The sequence below is a fragment of the Neomonachus schauinslandi genome, chromosome 7 (genome assembly GCF_002201575.2).
Source record: "Neomonachus schauinslandi chromosome 7, ASM220157v2, whole genome shotgun sequence".
Classification (NCBI taxonomy): Eukaryota; Metazoa; Chordata; class Mammalia; order Carnivora; family Phocidae; genus Neomonachus; species Neomonachus schauinslandi.
In genome coordinates, this window is record NC_058409.1 from 7,674,029 (window position 1) to 7,693,035 (window position 19,007).

Here is a 19,007-nt window from a genome sequence, read left to right on the forward strand (position 1 = left end):
GGGTCAGCTCCTGAAATGGCTCCTTTATCATCATCCATCTTTTTCTAGAAGGGATCTTTAAATTCTCCTTTGTTAAAGAAAGAATAATGTGGCTGCCTTTTGTGGGTGGGGGTGGGATATGAGTTTTGGAGGGCATCATTCTTTGGAGAGAGAGATTTTTAAACAGCCGTTAAGTATATTGGTTAAAGTCTTTTAACATTTTTCAGGATACGTGTGTCTTCAGAAAAATTATCACTGTACGGGGGCGCCTGGGTGGCTCAGTCAGTTAAGCGTCTGCCTTTGGCTCAGGTCATGATCTTAGGGAAAATTATCACTGTACAGACTATGATGGACATTGGCTGCCAACCACGACTGCCCCTTTGTTTCTTCCCAGTCACCCCAGATTTCCATGTGGGTATTGACATGTTTCCTGGAAAACTGGGTCTATCTCTAGCTTCGAGATTCCAATTAGGCAATCAGTGAATTTTATTCTACTGGCCTCAGTTCAAATGTGGCCAGGTAACTTAAACTATTATAATTAGATTGAATTTGTGGGAGTGTTAGGGCAATTATGATTTTCTTTTCGGCAAGATGAAGAGGAAAGAGCCCACAGCACGTGGAGCTATGGATCGCCGTGTCTCTCAAGACCACAAAGGGGGGCTGGTGCCAGATGAGGAAACCCATCCTGAAGGCAGAATGGCAAGATAGGAAGAGGTCAGGTCCAGGGTGTCATCAGTGAGCTGCTGAATCAAGCTTTACCTGAGCACCTTTTTAGTTATGTGAGCCAGTACATTACCTTTCTGTTTCATCTAGTTTGAGTCAGGCTATTACATTATCTGTAGCTGACAGCATCCCAACTGACGTCCAGCAGACCTCAAAGGACAGATGAAATTCTCCTTTTGTGAAATCCCCTTGAAGCCTACAGGTGAGCAAGAGGATACTTTTTAAAAAATTTTTTTGTTAACATATAATGTATTATTTGTTTCAGGGGTACAAGTCTGAGATTCATCAGTCTTACAGAATTCACAGTGCTCACCATAGTACCTACGCTCCCCAATGTCCATCACCCAGCCACCCCACCCTCCCACCCCCCTCCACTCCAGCAACCCTCAGTTTGTTTCCTGAGATTAAGAGTCTCTTATGGTTTGTCTCCCTCTCTGGTTTTGTCTTGTTTCATTTTTCCCTCCCTTCCCCTATGATCCTCTGTCTTGTTTCTCAAATTCCTCATATCAGTGAGATCATATGATAATTGTCTTTCTCTGATTGACTTATCTCACCTAGCATAATACCCTCTAGTTCCATCCACGTCATTGCAAATGGCAAGATTTCATTTTTTTGATGGCTGCATAATATTCCATTGTGTGTGTGTATATATATATATACCACAACTTCTTTATCCATCATCTGTTGATGGACATCTAGGCTCTTTCCACAGTTTGGCTATTGTGGACGTTGCTGCTATAAACATTGGGGTACACGTGCCCCTTTGGATCCCTACATTTGTATCTTTGGGGTAAATAACCAGTAGTGCAATTGCTGGGTCGTATGGTAGCTCTATTTTCAACTTTTTGAGGAACCTCCATACTGTTTTCCAGAGTGGCTGCACCAGCTTGCATTCCTACCAACAGTGTAGGAGGGTTCCCCTTTCTCTGCATAAGAGGATACTTTTTAAGGATATTGGTGAAGGAGAGGATGATTATGACTTAGAGGGGAGGGAACTATGTCTAACACACTGTTCCCAGCAGAGCCTTGAGTAAGAAAGAAAGACAAGCTCACAGCTCCTGGACTCTGGGTCTCTCCAAGCAGACACTCTATTGGGATTAGCAGATGGTTGTTGGTGTCATTTGCCCATTCCAAATGAAAACAAAACCCAAGAGCAAGTAAACTGCCATTTGTATCCACATCTCAAGGCTGGACTTAAATTGAGGCATGACTGAGTGGAAAGAAAATCTTTGTGCTTGGCAGGAATTTTGTTGGAGGTCCAGATCCTTGCTTATTAGCTATGCATCTTGACCTCTTTGGTCCTCAGGTCAGGTGCCTACTCCGTCTCAGAAAATTGCTAGGATGTTGAAGTGAAATGACATAAGTATAGCCCAGTTGCTCGCCCATCACAGATGCTCACAGACTGGCACTTGGCTTCTCACAGATGAGAATGGCAGGCCATTCTTATTTCCCCTTTGCGGGTTCCAAGGCAAGAGTGCAAAGGGAAGTCTGTGCCCCACACGTCTAAATTCTTCAAAGTTCTAAATCAAATAAACAAACTTAAATACATATGTCATAGACTTCTAGATTGGCAAATATACCTTCCCAGCGAAGAGCTCAAAACTGTGTAAAGCAAAAGTTCCTAACAAATAATTATGGATGGCACAGATTTCAAATTAATTTCATTTCATCATTGCTGAAGACCAGGATTCTTTCCGGGAAGACTCACTGCCACTGAGCTAGGAGAGAGAAAGGAGAGATTTCTCCTTCACTGGTTGGTTCAAAGAAACCTGAAACTGGAAGGCCATGGTCTATCTCCTTGACTCTCCGTAGCTGACTCTGCCCTGAAATAGAGTTTCTTGTGCTGGACGTGCCAGCCTGTAGGTCCAAGCTCTACCCACACACATTGCAATAGCTGTCTTTGCCTGTCTCTTGGGCCAAGGGTATACACAGTGGTGGCCTTTCAGGAAGCTGGATCCACGCAGGACCTGGAATTGGAATTAGGACCACCGGAGCAGGAATTGCAGAGTCCCTGTACCCCAAGCGTTACAGAGAAGGGGAGGCCCAGCCTGCAGATGGTATGGATGGTAGGGGTATGGATGGAGGAGGGAAAGAATGGGGCACTTTAAAGCATAGGGTTCAGCACAAGGAGCGTCTTTCGTGGGTTGTAGGAGGTGCTGGGTTTAAAGGGCAATTTTGAGCACTAGCCTCTTCCCTCTTACTCCAGCCCCCTTTGAGTGCCTCTGATAATTTTTTCTTCTTTGTTTTCCCTTTCTCTGTGTCCCGCTTTGCTTACTCTCTCTTCCTCACTTCTTTGGACACTGCAGATAGTGGCATGCTCTTCTCCATCCTCCTGGATGTGGAGTTTCTAAAACAGTTGATCACTTTGCATAGCATGTTCATAATAATTAGGAAAATAGGACCTTCCTTTACTCTTCTCTCCACTTATGGTTGTGATAGGAGCTGTTCCATTCTATGACGCAGGAATCCCACTCTTTTTTTTTTTTTTTAAAGATTTTGTTTATTTATTCATAAGAGACAGAGAGAGAGAGAAGCAGAGGGAGAAGCAGGCTCCCCGCTGAGCCGGGAGCCCTATGCGGGACTCGATCCCAGGACCCTGGGATCATGACCTGAGCCGAAGGCAGACGCTTAACCATCTGAGCCACCCGGGGGCCCCAGGAATCCCACTGTTAATTATAATGTGGAGGGGACATGTAGAAGGGGGTTCATCGTGGTGTTGTATGGGATGATGACGTAGGGGAAGTAGAACTTGACCTTTACCGATAACATCGGGTTTTCAGTTCTTTAACAAAAAGACAGATTGACGAGAGAAAAACAGTTTCTTAACTTGTGCAGTGCAAGGCATGTGGGAGAAACCTCAGTGAAAACTCAAAGCAGTACATTTGTAGGAAAATGACAGGATAAAGGAAAGCGATTTTAAGCCTCCGGGGGAAGCCGACTGTCTTACCTTTAGGAAGCAAAGGGGAAGCTTTCTCAGTGTTTGCTGTTTCTTAATTACCTTCAGTTCACAATATTTTTGCTGTCAGAGAGGCATCTTTTTGGGGTGATGTATTCTGATATCCTTCAGTGGGGAGGTGGAGGCAGTTTGGAAGTCAATTACTGGAGGAGTGGATAGGCAAAATGTGGTGGGTACACAAACAGCAACATAGATGGATAGTAAGAGCATGTTGATGACTGAAGTAGCAGAGAGCGTCTTACCATTATGTTGAATAAAACTTCATTTATAAGAACAACATAGATTTTATGAGAATAAGAGCAACAGAGGAGCATCATGTGGACTCATGATGCTAATATGCCATGGACTAGAGGTGTGATGAACTCGTACCATTTTTTGGCAGGCAATCCATGTGTGGTCATTGAATTCCTTTCTCTTCAGCCTACCAGCCATTGTCTCGAATCGCTTCTTGGGATGACAACCTCCTCAATATTCATTGTGCCCTTGATCCTACACACCCTAGGAAGGCTATGTGGGCAGGGGGCCAGATTATACCCTGCTGGGGAATCATCTGGTTCTCCCCTGAGGACTCTGGGAGGGCTTTGCTATACCTGCCCTAAAAAAGAAAGTCAGTTTGTAGAACTGTGTACTCCCAGGTGTGGGGGCCATGGGTCCTTGGCCCAGAGTGTTCCTGGCCTCATTTACTAGTTTTATTTTATCTTATTTTTTAAAAGATTTTATTTATTTATTAGAGAGAGAGAGAAAGAGAGGGAACAGAGGAAGAGTGAGAGGGAGAAACAGACTCCCCATTGAGCAGAGAGCCCGATGCAGGGCTCAATCCCAGGACCCTGAGATCATGACCTGAGCTGAAGGCAGATGCTTAACTGACTGAGCCACCCAGGCGCCCTTCATTTACTAGTTTAAAAAAATGATAGTAAAGGTTCCTTTGGGTTTCCCTTTTCTCTTCCACGTTAGCACAGTGACCAAATAAAATAAAAATAGAATTATCAATGGAACCATAATGAGAACCAACCAATTTAGATCAGGACTGCCTAATGGTTTTGGGGAGTGATCTCCAAGGTTGGGTGGGCAAGAGAATCCATTGAGTTGTCAAAAGAAAGTTAGAAATGTCTGTTTACTTTGTATCTTATTTTTAATTTTTTCCGTATTTTTTAAGCAATAGCCATAATACATTAAAACATATTAATTAAAGGTGCAAACTAAAAGGTATTTGGAGACCACTGCTTTAAGGAGACATTTGTTTGCTTGAACCCTTAGGATCCTTTGAGTGGTGATTTGGCATTGGCCTACACAGGGGAAAATCATGCAATTTTCCATGAGTCTTTTTGGGTGATTTATACTTTTTTGGGAGGTTGGTGGGAAGGAGTTACCTGCTTGCTCCCAAACATTTAATGGCTTGCCTGTTATTTTCTAAAACGTAAGCTCTTAGTTCCAGAACATCTCTTCTTGGTTCTGTAATGTTTCTCAGCGGAGGGGTGCTGGTGGAATTTTGGGAGGACAGCCCTCCCTGGCATGGGACTTCCTGGATCTCAGGAGATTTAACTCCCCCTGGCCTCCATTCACCCTCTTGAAAGCAGAGGGTCTTTCCCATTCTTGTTGATAACCCCAAATCCCCCCAAGCATTTCCTCTAGCCCTTGGAGGGAGGGGTCATTACTTGCCTCTTTAAGAGCAATTCTCCTTGATGCTCTGCCTGTGTTTTCTGGACTTGTCACAACGCCTGGATCTTCCACATCTCCACCTGGATCCCCTCCGCGATTGTACCAACCCACAAAGATCTCTCCCTCCTATGAATGCATAATGTCATGTATTCGACCCTTATAGCTTATCTTGTGGTATCTTTTACACTGTTGTCTTAGGTCATTATTTAGTATGCATATGCTTTATAAACTTCCATGTGTCCATATATTATGTTTTCAATCAGCTTATAAACCAGGATTCCTGAAGAGTGGGGGAGGGGAAAGAAGGCCTCCATCACTTTGACTTTTCTAATCAATGACTCCTTCTAAATAAAGGTGCTGCACCAAAAGCTTTCATTCTAGGAAAGCTGGGCATAATTGGCCCCAGGCAATTTAGGAAGGACCAGAGAAATTTCACTGTGGATTGAAAACTTTATTTCTTTGGGGGACTTGAGTTTGCTTTGAGCCACTTTTCGACAGTAAGCTTCAATAAACACAAGTTGGATAGGATAAGTGAATTCAAAGTTGTAGTAACCAACCTCTTGTGAGATCTTGGTCAAAACAGCTTCCTTCCCTCGCTGTGGTAATTGGCAAATTTCCATTTCTCCATGAAAAGAGGAAAGAATTTTCTCTCCCTTTCATGTCTCTGTCCTGACACTGAAAATCAATCACCTAGGATTTTGGTAGCATTTTTGCTCACACCAAAAGCTCTTTTTTTCCTTAATTTGGTAAGTGAGGATAAAAGCAGTGATGATTTTAAACAGTTTCTTTTACCCCCACCAGCTTCTTGGAGGAACCTCTCCCTTGCTTCGAAAGACCTTTTTACAACTTCATGCTTGTTACTTTGAGCTAACAGCCGATTAAATTTGCATGGGGAAAGAATCTATGGAGAGCTTCGCGCTGAAAGAACAGAAATGCTAGGGAACATTTAATAAGTTGTCAGCATATAAATCATTATGGACCGGGCCTTGTAAGCTTGTTAAGCTTCAAGCTGAATTGGCAAGATTTACCAAGTCAAGGGGCCCTAGCACCTGTATCTGTGAGAGGTGAGAGTCTGCATTGATAAAGGGGTACAGCAGCAGGGAAGTGGGGTGCTGGTTCCATTCCCAGCTGGGGGACAGAAATACTACCCCAAAAGATGCCATTTGGCATAAGGATTTGGAGCTGGAGGCAGAAAGATGTCTTTCCGAGCCTTCCTTCATTTGACTAAAAGCAGAAACTTCTGGAAAATGGGGGGAGGGGGTTGCCATTTATCTCCTCTTCTGGTAAAATTATATGGCCATGAAGAAGGAGCACAAAGATGGACAATCTTTAAATAAGAATAAACAACCTTTACTTAGTTTCCCCTATATATTTACCTCCCCGCCACGTGCCACCTTTGAAAGCTGACGACCCTTTTCCTTTGTCTTGTCACTTCCCAGCAAACATGGAAGATACTACAGAAGCCCAAATTCTAACAATGTCTTAGCCTTACTCATCTCTGCTGCATACTTCCAGGGGTTCACGCAATGCACACGTTAATAAACTTCGGTCTGTGTTTTTTTTCTTGTTAATCTGTTTTTTGTCCATCTCATTTTCTAAGACCCCAGTTGGAGCAAAGGAATTTTTCCTCCCCTGACATGAGTCCATTGCATTTGTTCTATGAAAAGGGATGCACTGCTGTAGAAATCCTGCTCCCGGGCCAGTGGAGCTGAAGCCGAACCAGCAGCAGAATTCTCTGCAGGGTGTGTATGAGCGCAAAAATAGTTTGGAATTCAGGGATGCAGCTAGTGTCCGGCATGCGCCACTCACAGTTTGGGGCTCTCCTGATCTGTCCCAGCCACACTGGCTGCTGGGCTGTTCCTTAGTGCATGCCCATGCTCCTACCCCAGGGCCTTTGCACTTTTAATTTTCCCTGCCTCCGTGCCCCTGGCCTGGAGCATCACATGGCCCACCCACTCACTTCCTTCTGGTCTTTACCCTTAAAAAAAGAAAAAAAAATTCAACCGATATAATAAGTCAGTCAATCAGAGAAAGACATGTATCATATGACCTCACTGATATGAGGAATTCTTAATCGCAGGAAACAAACTGAGGGTTGCTGGAGTGGTGGGGGGTGGGAGGGATGGGGTGGCTGGGTGATAGACATTGGGGAGGGTATGTGCTATGGTGAGCGCTGTGAATTGTTTAAGACTGTTGAATCACAGATCTGTACCTCTGAAACAAATAATACATTATATGTTAAAATAATGGTACACTGCATTAATACTTAATAGCTAAAGCAAGCAGCATAATAAAAACATGTATAGGTAAAAAAAAAAAAAATTCAACCGAGTAAATCTGAAGATCTAATTGTCTTTAATAAATGATTCATGAATTGGGCCGCATCCCAACTAGCAAGTGGAGGGGAGCTCTGTGAGGCTGCAGAAAAGGAAAGGTTTTCCAAGGCAGGGGTGGAGGGAGTGAGGGGTGGGGTGGGGGCCCCCGAAGATAAGAGGGGATGGGTGGGGGTGGGGTGGGAATGGTGGAGGGAGTGAGGTTGGGGTGGGGGGCGGTTATTAGCAAAGAATCCATTGTTTAAGGCAGGGTGGCCCTCCCCTAAGGGGAATGGAAGGGTAGGTCAGTGGGTTACCTCCTAGTTGTTAACCAGGAAATTCTAGTTTGGTTGGTTAAAGGTTACATTCCTGGGGGCAGGGGAGGGGGCTGAAACTGCAGTCAGGCTAAGTACTAAGTCTTAGTTTATTGCCTTGGGGCCTTAACTTAAGTGATGCCATTTTTGTGCCTCTGGTTTTCTTTTTAACATCTCAAGTGACACTTTTTCAGGGAGGCCATCCCTGGACACCCCATCTAAAATTGCCTTCTCTCAGATTCTAAAATGTACTCAATCTTTTTTTTTTTCTCCACCCCTGCTCCAAAACAGAGTATCAGCTCCATCCAAGGGAGGTTGTGTCTGCTTTGTTCACTGTTCTATCCTCCATGCCTAGAATAGTGACAGGCACATAGTAGGATCTCAGTAAATATCTGTGGAAAGAACTGAGTGACTGACCCCCTGTAGCTCTCTGCAGCTCCCCACTGGCCCTTCTGTCACTCTGCACTCCAGAGCTCAGCCACCCCCCATGGCTCCCCCCCCCCCCCCCCCCCCCAGCTCCTAGGTCCTCAGCTCCATGGGCTGTCCTCTTTGAGGTGAGGTGCCAACCCCCCCAGCTCTCAGCTCTCTCAAGCCACCACAAAACTTTCAAAAATAATTTTTGCTGCTGGAAACTATGTAGAAGAAGGCAGGATTTGCTAATATGATGATAGTGGAGAAGTCTCAGGTTATTTATAGCTTGTGAGATTCCCTATCAATATTGCCCCGGAATTCCAGCAAAATTTGGAGGATCTAGGCTTGCATCTGTTTTTCTCTCTACCTATATTTCCTTTATAGAAGAGCCTATGAAAGATCTCGGTCCTTTTGTTCTATTTTTTTGTCTTTCTACCCTCTTCTTACCTTCCTGGAGAGCAGGATGGTTGTCCCAACTGGAAAGAGTTCGTTGGCCTACGTGCAAGGGAAAGCCAAACACTGTCTTTCGCGGAGAGAGAGATTTATTGCAAAGTGGTCATACAAGAAGAGACAGGAGGCTGGCTCAAATCTGTCACCCCCAACTGAGAGTAGAACAAGTTTTTTATAAGCACAGGGGTTGGGAAAGGGCGGGGACATTGATAGTTACTCTGGAAGAATGATGGCACATGCGCATTGAGCAAGCACCTATATAACATACATCCCGTCTCCACTTTGGCGTGGACACTTAACGTTAAAAAGAGGCAAAATTTGCTCCCCTTCCAACAGCCTCCACGAGGTCGCGGGTAGAACAAGGAGGAGGCTGTGCGCATGCTCCAAGACCTGATGTAAGCTGGATGGAATCGTGGGCTCCCTGTCCCTGGTAAGGAATGCAGGGCCTTGCTTGCTCATAGGCTGGAATCTTACCAGGGATCCTCGTTTGTGTCAGTTCAGGCCTCTGCTCAGACAGCTAGTGGGGTCTGGAAAGAAACAAGAGCTCATCAGGGAGAAACAGGTCTCTGAAAATCAACCTGTAAATTTCCTGTGCGCCTCAACCTCTTTAAGCCTGGGGGGCGTGGTTTCTCTTGTGACGTCACACAGGGGTGCTGGCAGGGAGACAGGAAATCAGGGACCATGACTGCAATACTTCGTTGTATTATTTCTAACAGGGTCTAACATTATTTTGCTCCAAATAGTAAGGATTCGGGGCAGCAGCAGGAAGAAGGGAGACTCCGTCAAAGAGATGGGGTTTAGGAGGTAAAATAATTTGGTTTGGTCCACATTGCAGGTTCTTAAACAGTATTTAGGAGAGTGGATGCCTCTAGTCTTCAGGGAAGATCTCGCAGAAAAGGGAATATGTCACTGAGTATGCGCCTACTGTAGACTATGGAAGGAAGCCAGGAAACCGAATTAGAGCACCTGAGATAAGACTCTGCTCAAACCCCCTCTACACCCCTTCAAGCCACCTTGCAGTCCCTTTATTCCAATTTCCTATTTTACGGGGGACCCCACAGTGAAATCTCACTGTCTTACCTACGTTCCTTTTCTCAGAGCTTCTTCAGGTTGGGAAAGGTGTCCTGACCTTCTGTGTTGCTGAGGATACAGAATAAGAATCTGGGGGCCTTAAAAGAAAGGGTGTATCTTTTGTTTGAGAAGGAAACCGGGAAAATGAAATTGTATCAAGTCTGTTCTGATTTAGAGTAGAAGCTGGTTTGGGTGGGGAGGTTTGCAAGGGAAGCAGTCACCTTGGACTACATTACTTTGTGTATTCAGGTGATGTGCTTGCAATGACCTTTCTGATAAGAATGGGCAAGGTTGAAGAGCGTCTTTGACTTAGTGAGCTAAACCCAATTCATATTAATTGATTAATTAGGCTGAACAGGCCTTAGATAAGATTAAATTGGTCCCTTATCATAAGTTAGAGACCTTCTCCGTGCCCTGACATTGAATGCAAAGGAGTCAAGACTCTTAAGGTCAGTTTGTTTCCTTACAGCAACAAGGTCTTTTTTTTTTTTTTTAAAGATTTTATTTATTTATTTGACAGAGAGAGACACAGCAAGAGAGGGAACACAAGCAGGGGAAGTGGGAGAGGGAGAAGCAGGCTTCCCGCCGAGCAGGGAGCCCAATGTGGGGCTTGATCCCAGGACCCTGGGATCATGACCTGAGCTGAAGGCAGACGCTTAACCAACTGAGCCACCCAGGCGCCCAACAAGGTCTGTCTTAACTGGAGAATGTAGCCCCTTCGCCCCCAGTCTTCTCTTTTTTTTTCTTTTAATTTTTTATTGTTATGTTAATCACCATACATTACATTATTATTTTTTGATGTAGTGTTCCATGATTCATTGTTTGTGCATAACACCCAGTGCTCCATGCAGAACGTGCCCTCTTTAATACCCATCACCAGGCTAACCCATCCTCCCACCCCCCTCCCCTCTAGAACCCTCAGTTTGTTTTTCAGATCGTCTCTCATGGTTTGGTTCCCCCTCGGATTTCCCCCCCTTCATTCTTCCCCTCCTGCTATCTTCTTCTTCTTTTTTTTTCTTAACATATATTGCATTATTTGTTTCAGAGGTACAGATCTATGATTCAACAGTCTTGCACAATTCAGAGCACTCACCATAGCGCATAACCTCCCCAATGTCTATCACCCAGCCACCCCATCCCTCCCACCCCACCCCCCCACTCCAGCAACCCTCAGGTTGTTTCCTGAGATCAAGAATTCCTCGTATCAGTGAGGTCATATGATACATGTCTTTCTCTGTTTGACTTATTTCACTCAACATAATACCCTCCAGTTCCAACCACATTGTTGCAAATGGCAAGATCTCATTCCTTTTGATGGCTGCATAATATTCCATTGTGTATATAACACCTCTTCTTTATCCATTCATCTGTTGATGGACATCTTGGCTCTTTCCACAGTTTGGCTATTGTGGACATTGCTGCTATAAACATCAGGTGCACGTACCCCTTCGGATGCCTACATTTGTATCTTTGGGGTAAATACCCAGTAGTGCAATTGCTGGGTCGTATGGTAGCTCTATTTTCAACTTTTTGAGGACCCTCCATACTATTTTCCAGAGCGGCTGCACCAGCTTGCATTCCCACCAACAGTGTAGGAGGGTTCCCCTTTCTCCGCATCCTCGCCAACATCTGTCGTTTCCTGACTTGTTAATTTTAGCCATTCTGACTGGTGTGAGGTGGTATCTCATTGAGGTTTTGATTTGGATTTCCCTGATGCCGAGTGATGTTGAGCACTTTTTCATGTGTCTGTTGGCCATTTGGATGTCTTCTTTGGAAAAATGTCTGTTCATGTCTTCTGCCCATTTCTTGATTGGATTCTTTGTTCTTTGGGTGTTGAGTTTGATAAGTTCTTTATAGATTTTGGATACTAGCCCTTTATCTGATATGTCATGTGCAAATATATTCTCCCATTCTGTCAGTTGTCTTTTGGTTTTGTTGACTGTTTCTTTTGCTGTGCAAAAGCTGTTTATCTTGATGAAGTCCCAATAGTTCATTTTTGCCTTGCTTTCCTTGCCTTTGGCGATGTTTCTAGGAAGAAGTTGCTGTGGCTGAGGTCGAAGAGGTTGCTGCCTGTGTTCTCCTGTAGGATTTTGATGGACTCCTGTCTCACATTGAGGTCTTTCAACCATTTGGAGTCTATTTTTGTGTGTGGTGTAAGGAAATGGTCCAGTTTCATTCTTCTGCATGTGGCTATCCAATTTTCCCAACACCATTTGTTGAAGAGACTGTCTTTTTTCCATTGGACATTCTTTCCTGCTTTGTCAAAGATGAGTTGACCATAGAGTGGAGGGTCCATTTCTGGGCTCTCTATTCTGTTCCATTGATCTATGTGTCTGTTTTTCTGCCAGTACCATACTGTCTTGATGATGACAGCTTTGTAATAGAGCTGGAAGTCCGGAATTGTGATGCCGCCAGCTTTGCTTTTCTTTTTCAACATTCCTCTGGCTATTTCTGGTTCCATACACATTTTAGGATTATTTGTTCCATTTCTTTGAAAAAAGTGGATGGTATTTTGATAGGGATTGCATTGAATGTGTAGATTGCTCTAGGTAGCATTGACATCTTCACAATATTTGTTCTTCCAATCCATGAGCATGGAACGTTTTTCCATTTCTTTGTGTCTTCCTCAATTTCTTTCATGAGTATTTTATAGTTTTCTGAGTAAAACAGTACCTCGAAATTTTAAAGAGAGAACAACTTATATATATATATGCCAAAAATAAGGGTAACTACTATGAAGGGATAGAATATGACTCAAAAAATGAAAAATAAAAATGTTTTTTGGAAAAGGTATTGATAAGATGTTGGTTGAGAAAGGGAAAAAGAAAAATTAAAAAAAAACAACAGTTAAAAAAAATTAACTTTGAAAGACCAAAGAATCATGGTAAAAAAGCCATGGATTCTATGTGCAGTATTCCCCTAGCGCTGGAGTTCTGCCATTCTCATTGATGGGTAAACTTGGTCTTGGCTGGCTGTTCTCGCTGATCTTCTGGCGGAGGGGCCTGTTGCCATGGTTCCCAAATGTCTTGCTGGAGGCGAAATTGCCCCGCCCTTGCCTGGTCCGGGCTAAGTAATCCGCTCGGGTTTGCTCTCGGGAGCTTTTGTTCCCTGCAAGCTTTCCGTACAGCTTTGGAGGACGAGAGTGAAAATGCGGCCTCCCAATCTCCGCCCCAGAGGAGCCAAGAACTCGGGGCCCCTCTCCTCAGTGCACCCCCAGAGAAAAGCAGTCAATCACTCCTGTCTCCCGGGTCTCCGGCCACACTCCGTGCTCACCGGGCCTGTGACCGGGCGTTTCTATCTCTGGCACCCGACTCGGTGTGGAGTCTCCAAACTCAGCAGATCCCTGCGGTGTGCTCCCGTGCCACTCCTCCCGGGGGAGGAAGGGGACTCTCCCCGGATCTGCTGCTTGTTGGGTCCCTGCTGGAGGAGCAGGGGCCCGACTGTGCCGCGGATCACGGTCTATGACAGCCCCGAGCTGAGAGCCCGCGCCTGGGCTCCGTCTCTGCAGCCGGCTTCCCCGCTCTGATCCCTGGGAGCTCTGCCGCACTCAGGCACCCCCGGCCTTTCTGTGACCTAAGGGTCCTGAGACCACACTGTCCCGCGAGGGTTCCACCCCTGCTTAGCCACTGGAGCGAAGTCCCTCAGTGGAGCCGACTTCTAAAAGTTCCGATTTTGTGCTCCGTGGCTCTATCATTGCCAGAAGCGGCCAATGGAGGCCCCCTCCCCCGCTGTCTATCCTCCCGAATATCGCCTCAGATTCACTTCTCTGCACGTCCTACCTTCCAGAAAGTGGTCGCTTTTCTGTTCTGAGAGTTGTTGCTATTCTTTTCTTTGATCTCTTGTTGATTTTGTAGGTGTTCAGAATGGTTTGATCCCTATCCAGCTGAATTCCTGAGACCAGACAAAATCCAGGTCTCCTACTCCTCTGCCATCTTGCTCCGCTCCCCCCCCCCGAGCCTTATCTTTAAACCCCAAAGTTTGTAGAACATACTATATGTACTTGAAATAATATGTGTGTACTGTAAGGAATAGTATAATTTCACAATGTAGAGATGCCACATTGTAAGTAGGGTATACATGACCTAACTCTAGATTTTTTTCCTTCTTTCCCTTCTTTGTTCTCCTCATATATAACTATATTCCATAAACCTCTTGGAGGGGAGGAATCAGTTCAGCTCGCTCTTCTCCCCTACAGCTACTGGCATTGGAATAAAGATGCCCCTGGCTGTTTCTGATTCACATCCAACTCAAAGCTTTGTTTCTTCCAAATCCTCAGGTTAGGCACATGGCAGGTGTTCAATTCATACCTGTTGATTACCTGAATTATAATTGAGGAACTCTCTTTAATAAGGAACCTGGAGACCTTGCAGGCATTTTCCTCTGGTGTTTTACATGAGAAGGTGTCTGGCCCTGTATTTGGAATAATCATCTCTGCTGGACACAGTCTCTGAGACATGTGGCGAGGGTATGATTTCTTGCCTCCAAAAGCGTACTGCATAAGGTTCCAAGGTTCTAATGAAACTCTTTTTTTCTGAGTTTAAATTAAAGCAAATTAAATGCAGGCAGTCAAAAACACTGAAGCGTTACTACCTTGCAGGCTTTTTTTTTTTTTTTAACCTGAAATTTTAGCCAATAGTCTTATGAAAAAGAATGTCACTAAAGTAGAGCACTAAAGTCTGCTCTCCAGACTCTTGTTTGTTTCCTTAGGGGTGACATTTGGTGTGGCCCAGAGTCACTGTTGACAGCAGGATCCTTCACGCCAGCAGTCAGGCTATTGTCTGACTTGTTTTGTCCAAAAGCAATTCTATCCCTGACTGACAGCAAATAGACTTCTAGCAGAATAACAAGTGGGGGGCCGGTGACAGGCTGACATTCTTCAGAATTTCTACAGTAACCTGTCAGTCGGCTGTACCTTGGGTTCTGCTCAACCTACAGTAAAACATTTAGGAAAACTCCAGAAGCCCCGATCCTTGTCCAAATGGAGCAGAAAAGCTTGATTTCAGGACTGGCAGTCAGTGAAAGAAACACTCCCCCAAGCAGTGCCTTTGTGAATTAAAGTGTGTATACAACGGCAGCTGATGTCCATTATGGAAATGGAAATGTGCAGAAATCAATTTGTTCCTGTTTAGAAAACCCTTTCGCTTTAGAGTTTCAAAATTAACCCTGGGAAATAAAGAAGTACTTATTTTTTTTTTTTTCAAGAGCTAGATGTGGCAGAGTGTTGGGTCCTAAACCCAAGGAGAGAAAATTCATTGAATTGGATGGTGGGAAATAGAATTTATTTGAAATTAACAAGATGTAAAGTACTTGAAATCATATATATGTAAAATCTATATGTATAAGTGATTTCATATATACATGAGATATATATGAAAGCATATATATAGGGGGACACCTGGGTGGCTCAGTTGGTTAAGCGTCTGCCTTCAGCTCAGTTCATGATCCCAGGTCCTGGGATCGAGCCCTGCATCGGGCTTCCTGCTCGGCGGAAAGCCTGCTTCTCTCTCTCCCTATGCTGCTCCCTCCCACTTATGCTCTCTCTCTGTCAAATAAATAAAATAAAATCTGTAAAAAAAAAAAAAGAAAGCATATATATAGGAAATATATATCCGGTTTCGAAGGAGGATGTTAAATGAGGACAGTGTGCCACCGGATGAGGAGAAGGAGCAGTTGGTGAGGAACGTCAGCTGTTTGACACTGTGGATGAGGAATACGAGCCATCAGAATGGAAGTGACAACCCCGTGTCTCTTTTCCATTTCCTGATGTTCTCTGTGAATGTTCTATGCAGCAAGAAGGTTCTGAGAGTCAGAGTCTTGGCAGGCTGGGGAATGAGTGGAGGAGCCCCAGGGAATGTCTGGCATGGAAAGAAAGTGGAAGTCAGTGGTCATATCCTGTATCCCTCAGAATTCTTCCGAGATGATGAATTTTTTTCTTTTTTTCTTCTTTTTCTTTTCTCTCCCTCCCCCTCCTCCTCCTCCTATAGAAAGCATTCATTTAAACAATACAGGGGAAAGAAAGCAAAAAAGTAGAGATCTTTTTAAAAAGTCTCATCGCCCAGATAAAAGCGTGGTTTGCTTTTTGTAAAGATGGGAGACATGACAGCCTGTTTATAGGCTGGGATTGATCCAGTAGAGAGGGAGACATTGATGATGCAACAGGGAGGGGGCAATCTTTGAAGCTTTGTCCTTGAGCAGGTGAGAGAAATGGGACCTAGCATGTAGCTGGAGGATTTGCCTTTGATAGAAGTGTGGACAGTGCATCTACAGAGACAGAAGGTGTATTAGAGTCATGCTTATTAGATGCAGTAAAATAATAGTTCATCTATTTCTCCTTCATATCACAGAGCAGGGCAGGTCAGGCTTCTCTTCCAGGCTGTCCCCCTCTAGATGGTGATTCTAGAAATGAAGTTCCTGCCATGGTGTGGCTCTGCCATACTGGGATCCTTTATTTCCAGCCATGCAAGGGAGATGGAGCCAAGAATCTCAAGGGGGACTTTCAGGGCCAGGTATGGAAATGGCTTGTGTTACTTTCACTCCCATTCCTTGGCTGCTATTCATGCCGCTAGCCCCAAGACAAGGAAGGCTGGAAAGTGTAGTCTTCTGTGTTTCCACGAACAAAAGAGAGAATTGATGAGCTTCCAGCTAGTCTCTGCCATAGGAAGGAGGGCAGAGTCTCTAGATGCCAGTGATTTTTTTTTTTGCTAGTTAATATGATTATGGGAATGGGTGAAAGTTCTTTTCATTTCTGAGTGTAACTGGAAGTAAGGGTGTAGGGAGGCAAGAGGGTTGAGGGTTGGAGGAAAGAGAGAATGCTGTAAAATGGTCATCTAAGTGGGTTGAGACTAAATGCTAAGGGAAATGTGTCGAATACCTCTGAGGGAGCGATGGTTGGTGGGCGAGCACTGGGAGGTTTGGCTTGCGGCTGCTGTTGGTCGGCAGGACCAGTAGGAGGGAGACAAGCTGGAAGCTGAAGGCCACCAGGCACGTATACAACTGTCTCTCACTTTCTCTGACAGCCAAGACCTTCAGATTGTACTGACCACTGCTGCTTCCTTTCTGCCTCCTAAACATCTCCCACGTTCCTTTTTGGTCAAACTCTCACCAGAAGCCCTAGGAATTCCCAGGAATTCTGGAAAATGTAGTTCCTAGCTGTAGTCAAGGTAACCACAAAACACACTCCAGTATCTTTGGCTTTACTTTTTGCCAAAGTGTGTACATGTCACTCTCTGGAATATTATATGTATACTTTATTTGTTTGTTTTGTTTTCTTGTTATTATAAAATTTAACTCTATGAAAATACCAGTTTGCTTTGTCCACTGTTATGATCCTCAACACCTAGAACAATATCTGGTGTAGAAAATATTTGTTGAATGAATGCATGAGTTTTTTGGGCATCATGGACAAAGACATCCAGATGTCTTTCCATGTATGTATACACATACAACTATACACAAACAGATATGGGAGTCAAATTTTACGAAAATGGGATCACACTCTACATTTATGGCTCTATAACTTTGTTTTTGTTTTGTTTTTTTCTTACCACAAAATCAGACCTACCTCAGTAACAGTAACTATTGGTCACTATCACATTTTTAAATTGTTATAAAGAACTCCGTCATACCTATCACAACCTAAGTAATGAATTCCGTTGGTATAATTAAATAATTAATTAATACCTGATGGGTAGCCATTGTGCTAGCCTGGCCCTAGGTTGATAAGGCCAGGTTGATGAAAAAGACAGAAGGGTCTTGACTGGGTTCTTTCAAATGAAATCAATATGATAGGACCTTTTCAATATAATCTCAGATTCATTAATCTATGCCAGTATAGTTTAGACTTTTCCCCAACCATCCAGTACTCTTCTACCTGTGGGCTAGAGGTTGGGGGTGGGCGTAGGATGTGGGATATACTTACCAGAAGATCCTTATCAAATGCCAGCCTAGACAGAGAAGATGAGACAACTTGTGTTGACTTAGCAATATGGTCTAAGGACCATGATACTCAAAATTTAGCGTGCTCAGGATCACAAATCCTCAGATGCCTATGCACCTTATTCCTACAATTTTTTTTCCATTCCTCTGTGAATAGCATATGACAGGAACAGAACAATAGAAGATGAGCTTTCGGTCTAAGTGGTTTGGAGTAACCATTTGAAGCCCAATCTTACACAATCCCTGCAGGGGCTGAAGGCTGGAGGTTTCCACTGGGGAAGTGATTGTAATGAGAAAGCTCAAGGAAGAAATATGCAAGCCTTTGAATCCAGGCCTAGGAAAGTGCAGGATCTCTTTGTAAATATCCCGAGCAGCCCTGAATACCAGGGATATCCAGTATATCCAAACCACATAGTCCCTCACCACAGACCAAGTGAATCAAGTGTTGGCCTTTGTGAAATCTGCTAAAGGGAGCATGGAATTTGCCACATGTGGATGCATTCCTCCAATTTCCATCTGTGCTTTGAGTCTGGGGGTCAGGGGTCTGTGAGACCAGGGAGAGCAGTCCAGTGGTGGCAGCGGCCGCTGCTGGAGCAACCTGGCCAGAGAGTCTAGTTATCAGCGACCAGGCGGGACATGCTGTCATCCACAGCTGGTAAGGCAGGAGCCAGGTCAGCCAAATTGTGGAGAACAGACCCCCACAGCCCCCAGGGGCATGTGATGTGGCCGCCATTCACCGCAGTTGTGATAGCTTGGGCTCAGCCTGCGTGCATGAATGAGCCCCCTGCTTTCTGCTCTCATGGATGGCAGCTGGGGTTTCACCTGGCCAATATTTCTAGCTAATCATACACTATGTGTCGAGTGCTCACTCCCTGCATGGAAGCCCCCAAGAGATCTCGCGAAGAGCATCTTGTAATGAATTTACGGAAACACGAGTATTTGTATGTTCCTTGTGCAAGTGTCTTAAGATTTGGGTTTGTTTTGTTTTCCCTAAGTGAGAAAAATATATTATAGTAAATATATATATATATATAGGATCCCCCATGTTTATAAAAACTGAGAAGACCAAAGCTTAAAAAAAGGACTAAATCTTGGTATGTTCAGGAAGAAAGGAATAGAGTGAAGCACATCAGTTGTTAACATTGATATCTTGAGGTGGGGGTGGGGGGAGCAAGGGGGAGATGGGAGAGGGATAAT

At 44.4% G+C, this 19,007-nt stretch overlaps 1 protein-coding gene across 1 annotated transcript in view; it reads right to left on the reverse strand.

Moving 5' to 3' along the window:
* Nucleotides 1-17,570, reverse strand: part of LOC110591178 (ubiquitin-conjugating enzyme E2 U-like) — a 121,001-nt gene extending 103,431 nt beyond the window's left edge. Inside the window, exons 1-3 of the mRNA XM_021702075.2 lie at nt 17,556-17,570; nt 17,177-17,320; nt 14,194-14,406 (exon numbers count right to left, since the gene is read on the reverse strand). Coding sequence (XP_021557750.2) covers nt 14,194-14,406; nt 17,177-17,320; nt 17,556-17,570 — 372 coding nt within the window. The remainder of the gene's footprint in view (nt 1-14,193; nt 14,407-17,176; nt 17,321-17,555) is intronic.
* Nucleotides 17,571-19,007: the final 1,437 nt, after the last annotated feature.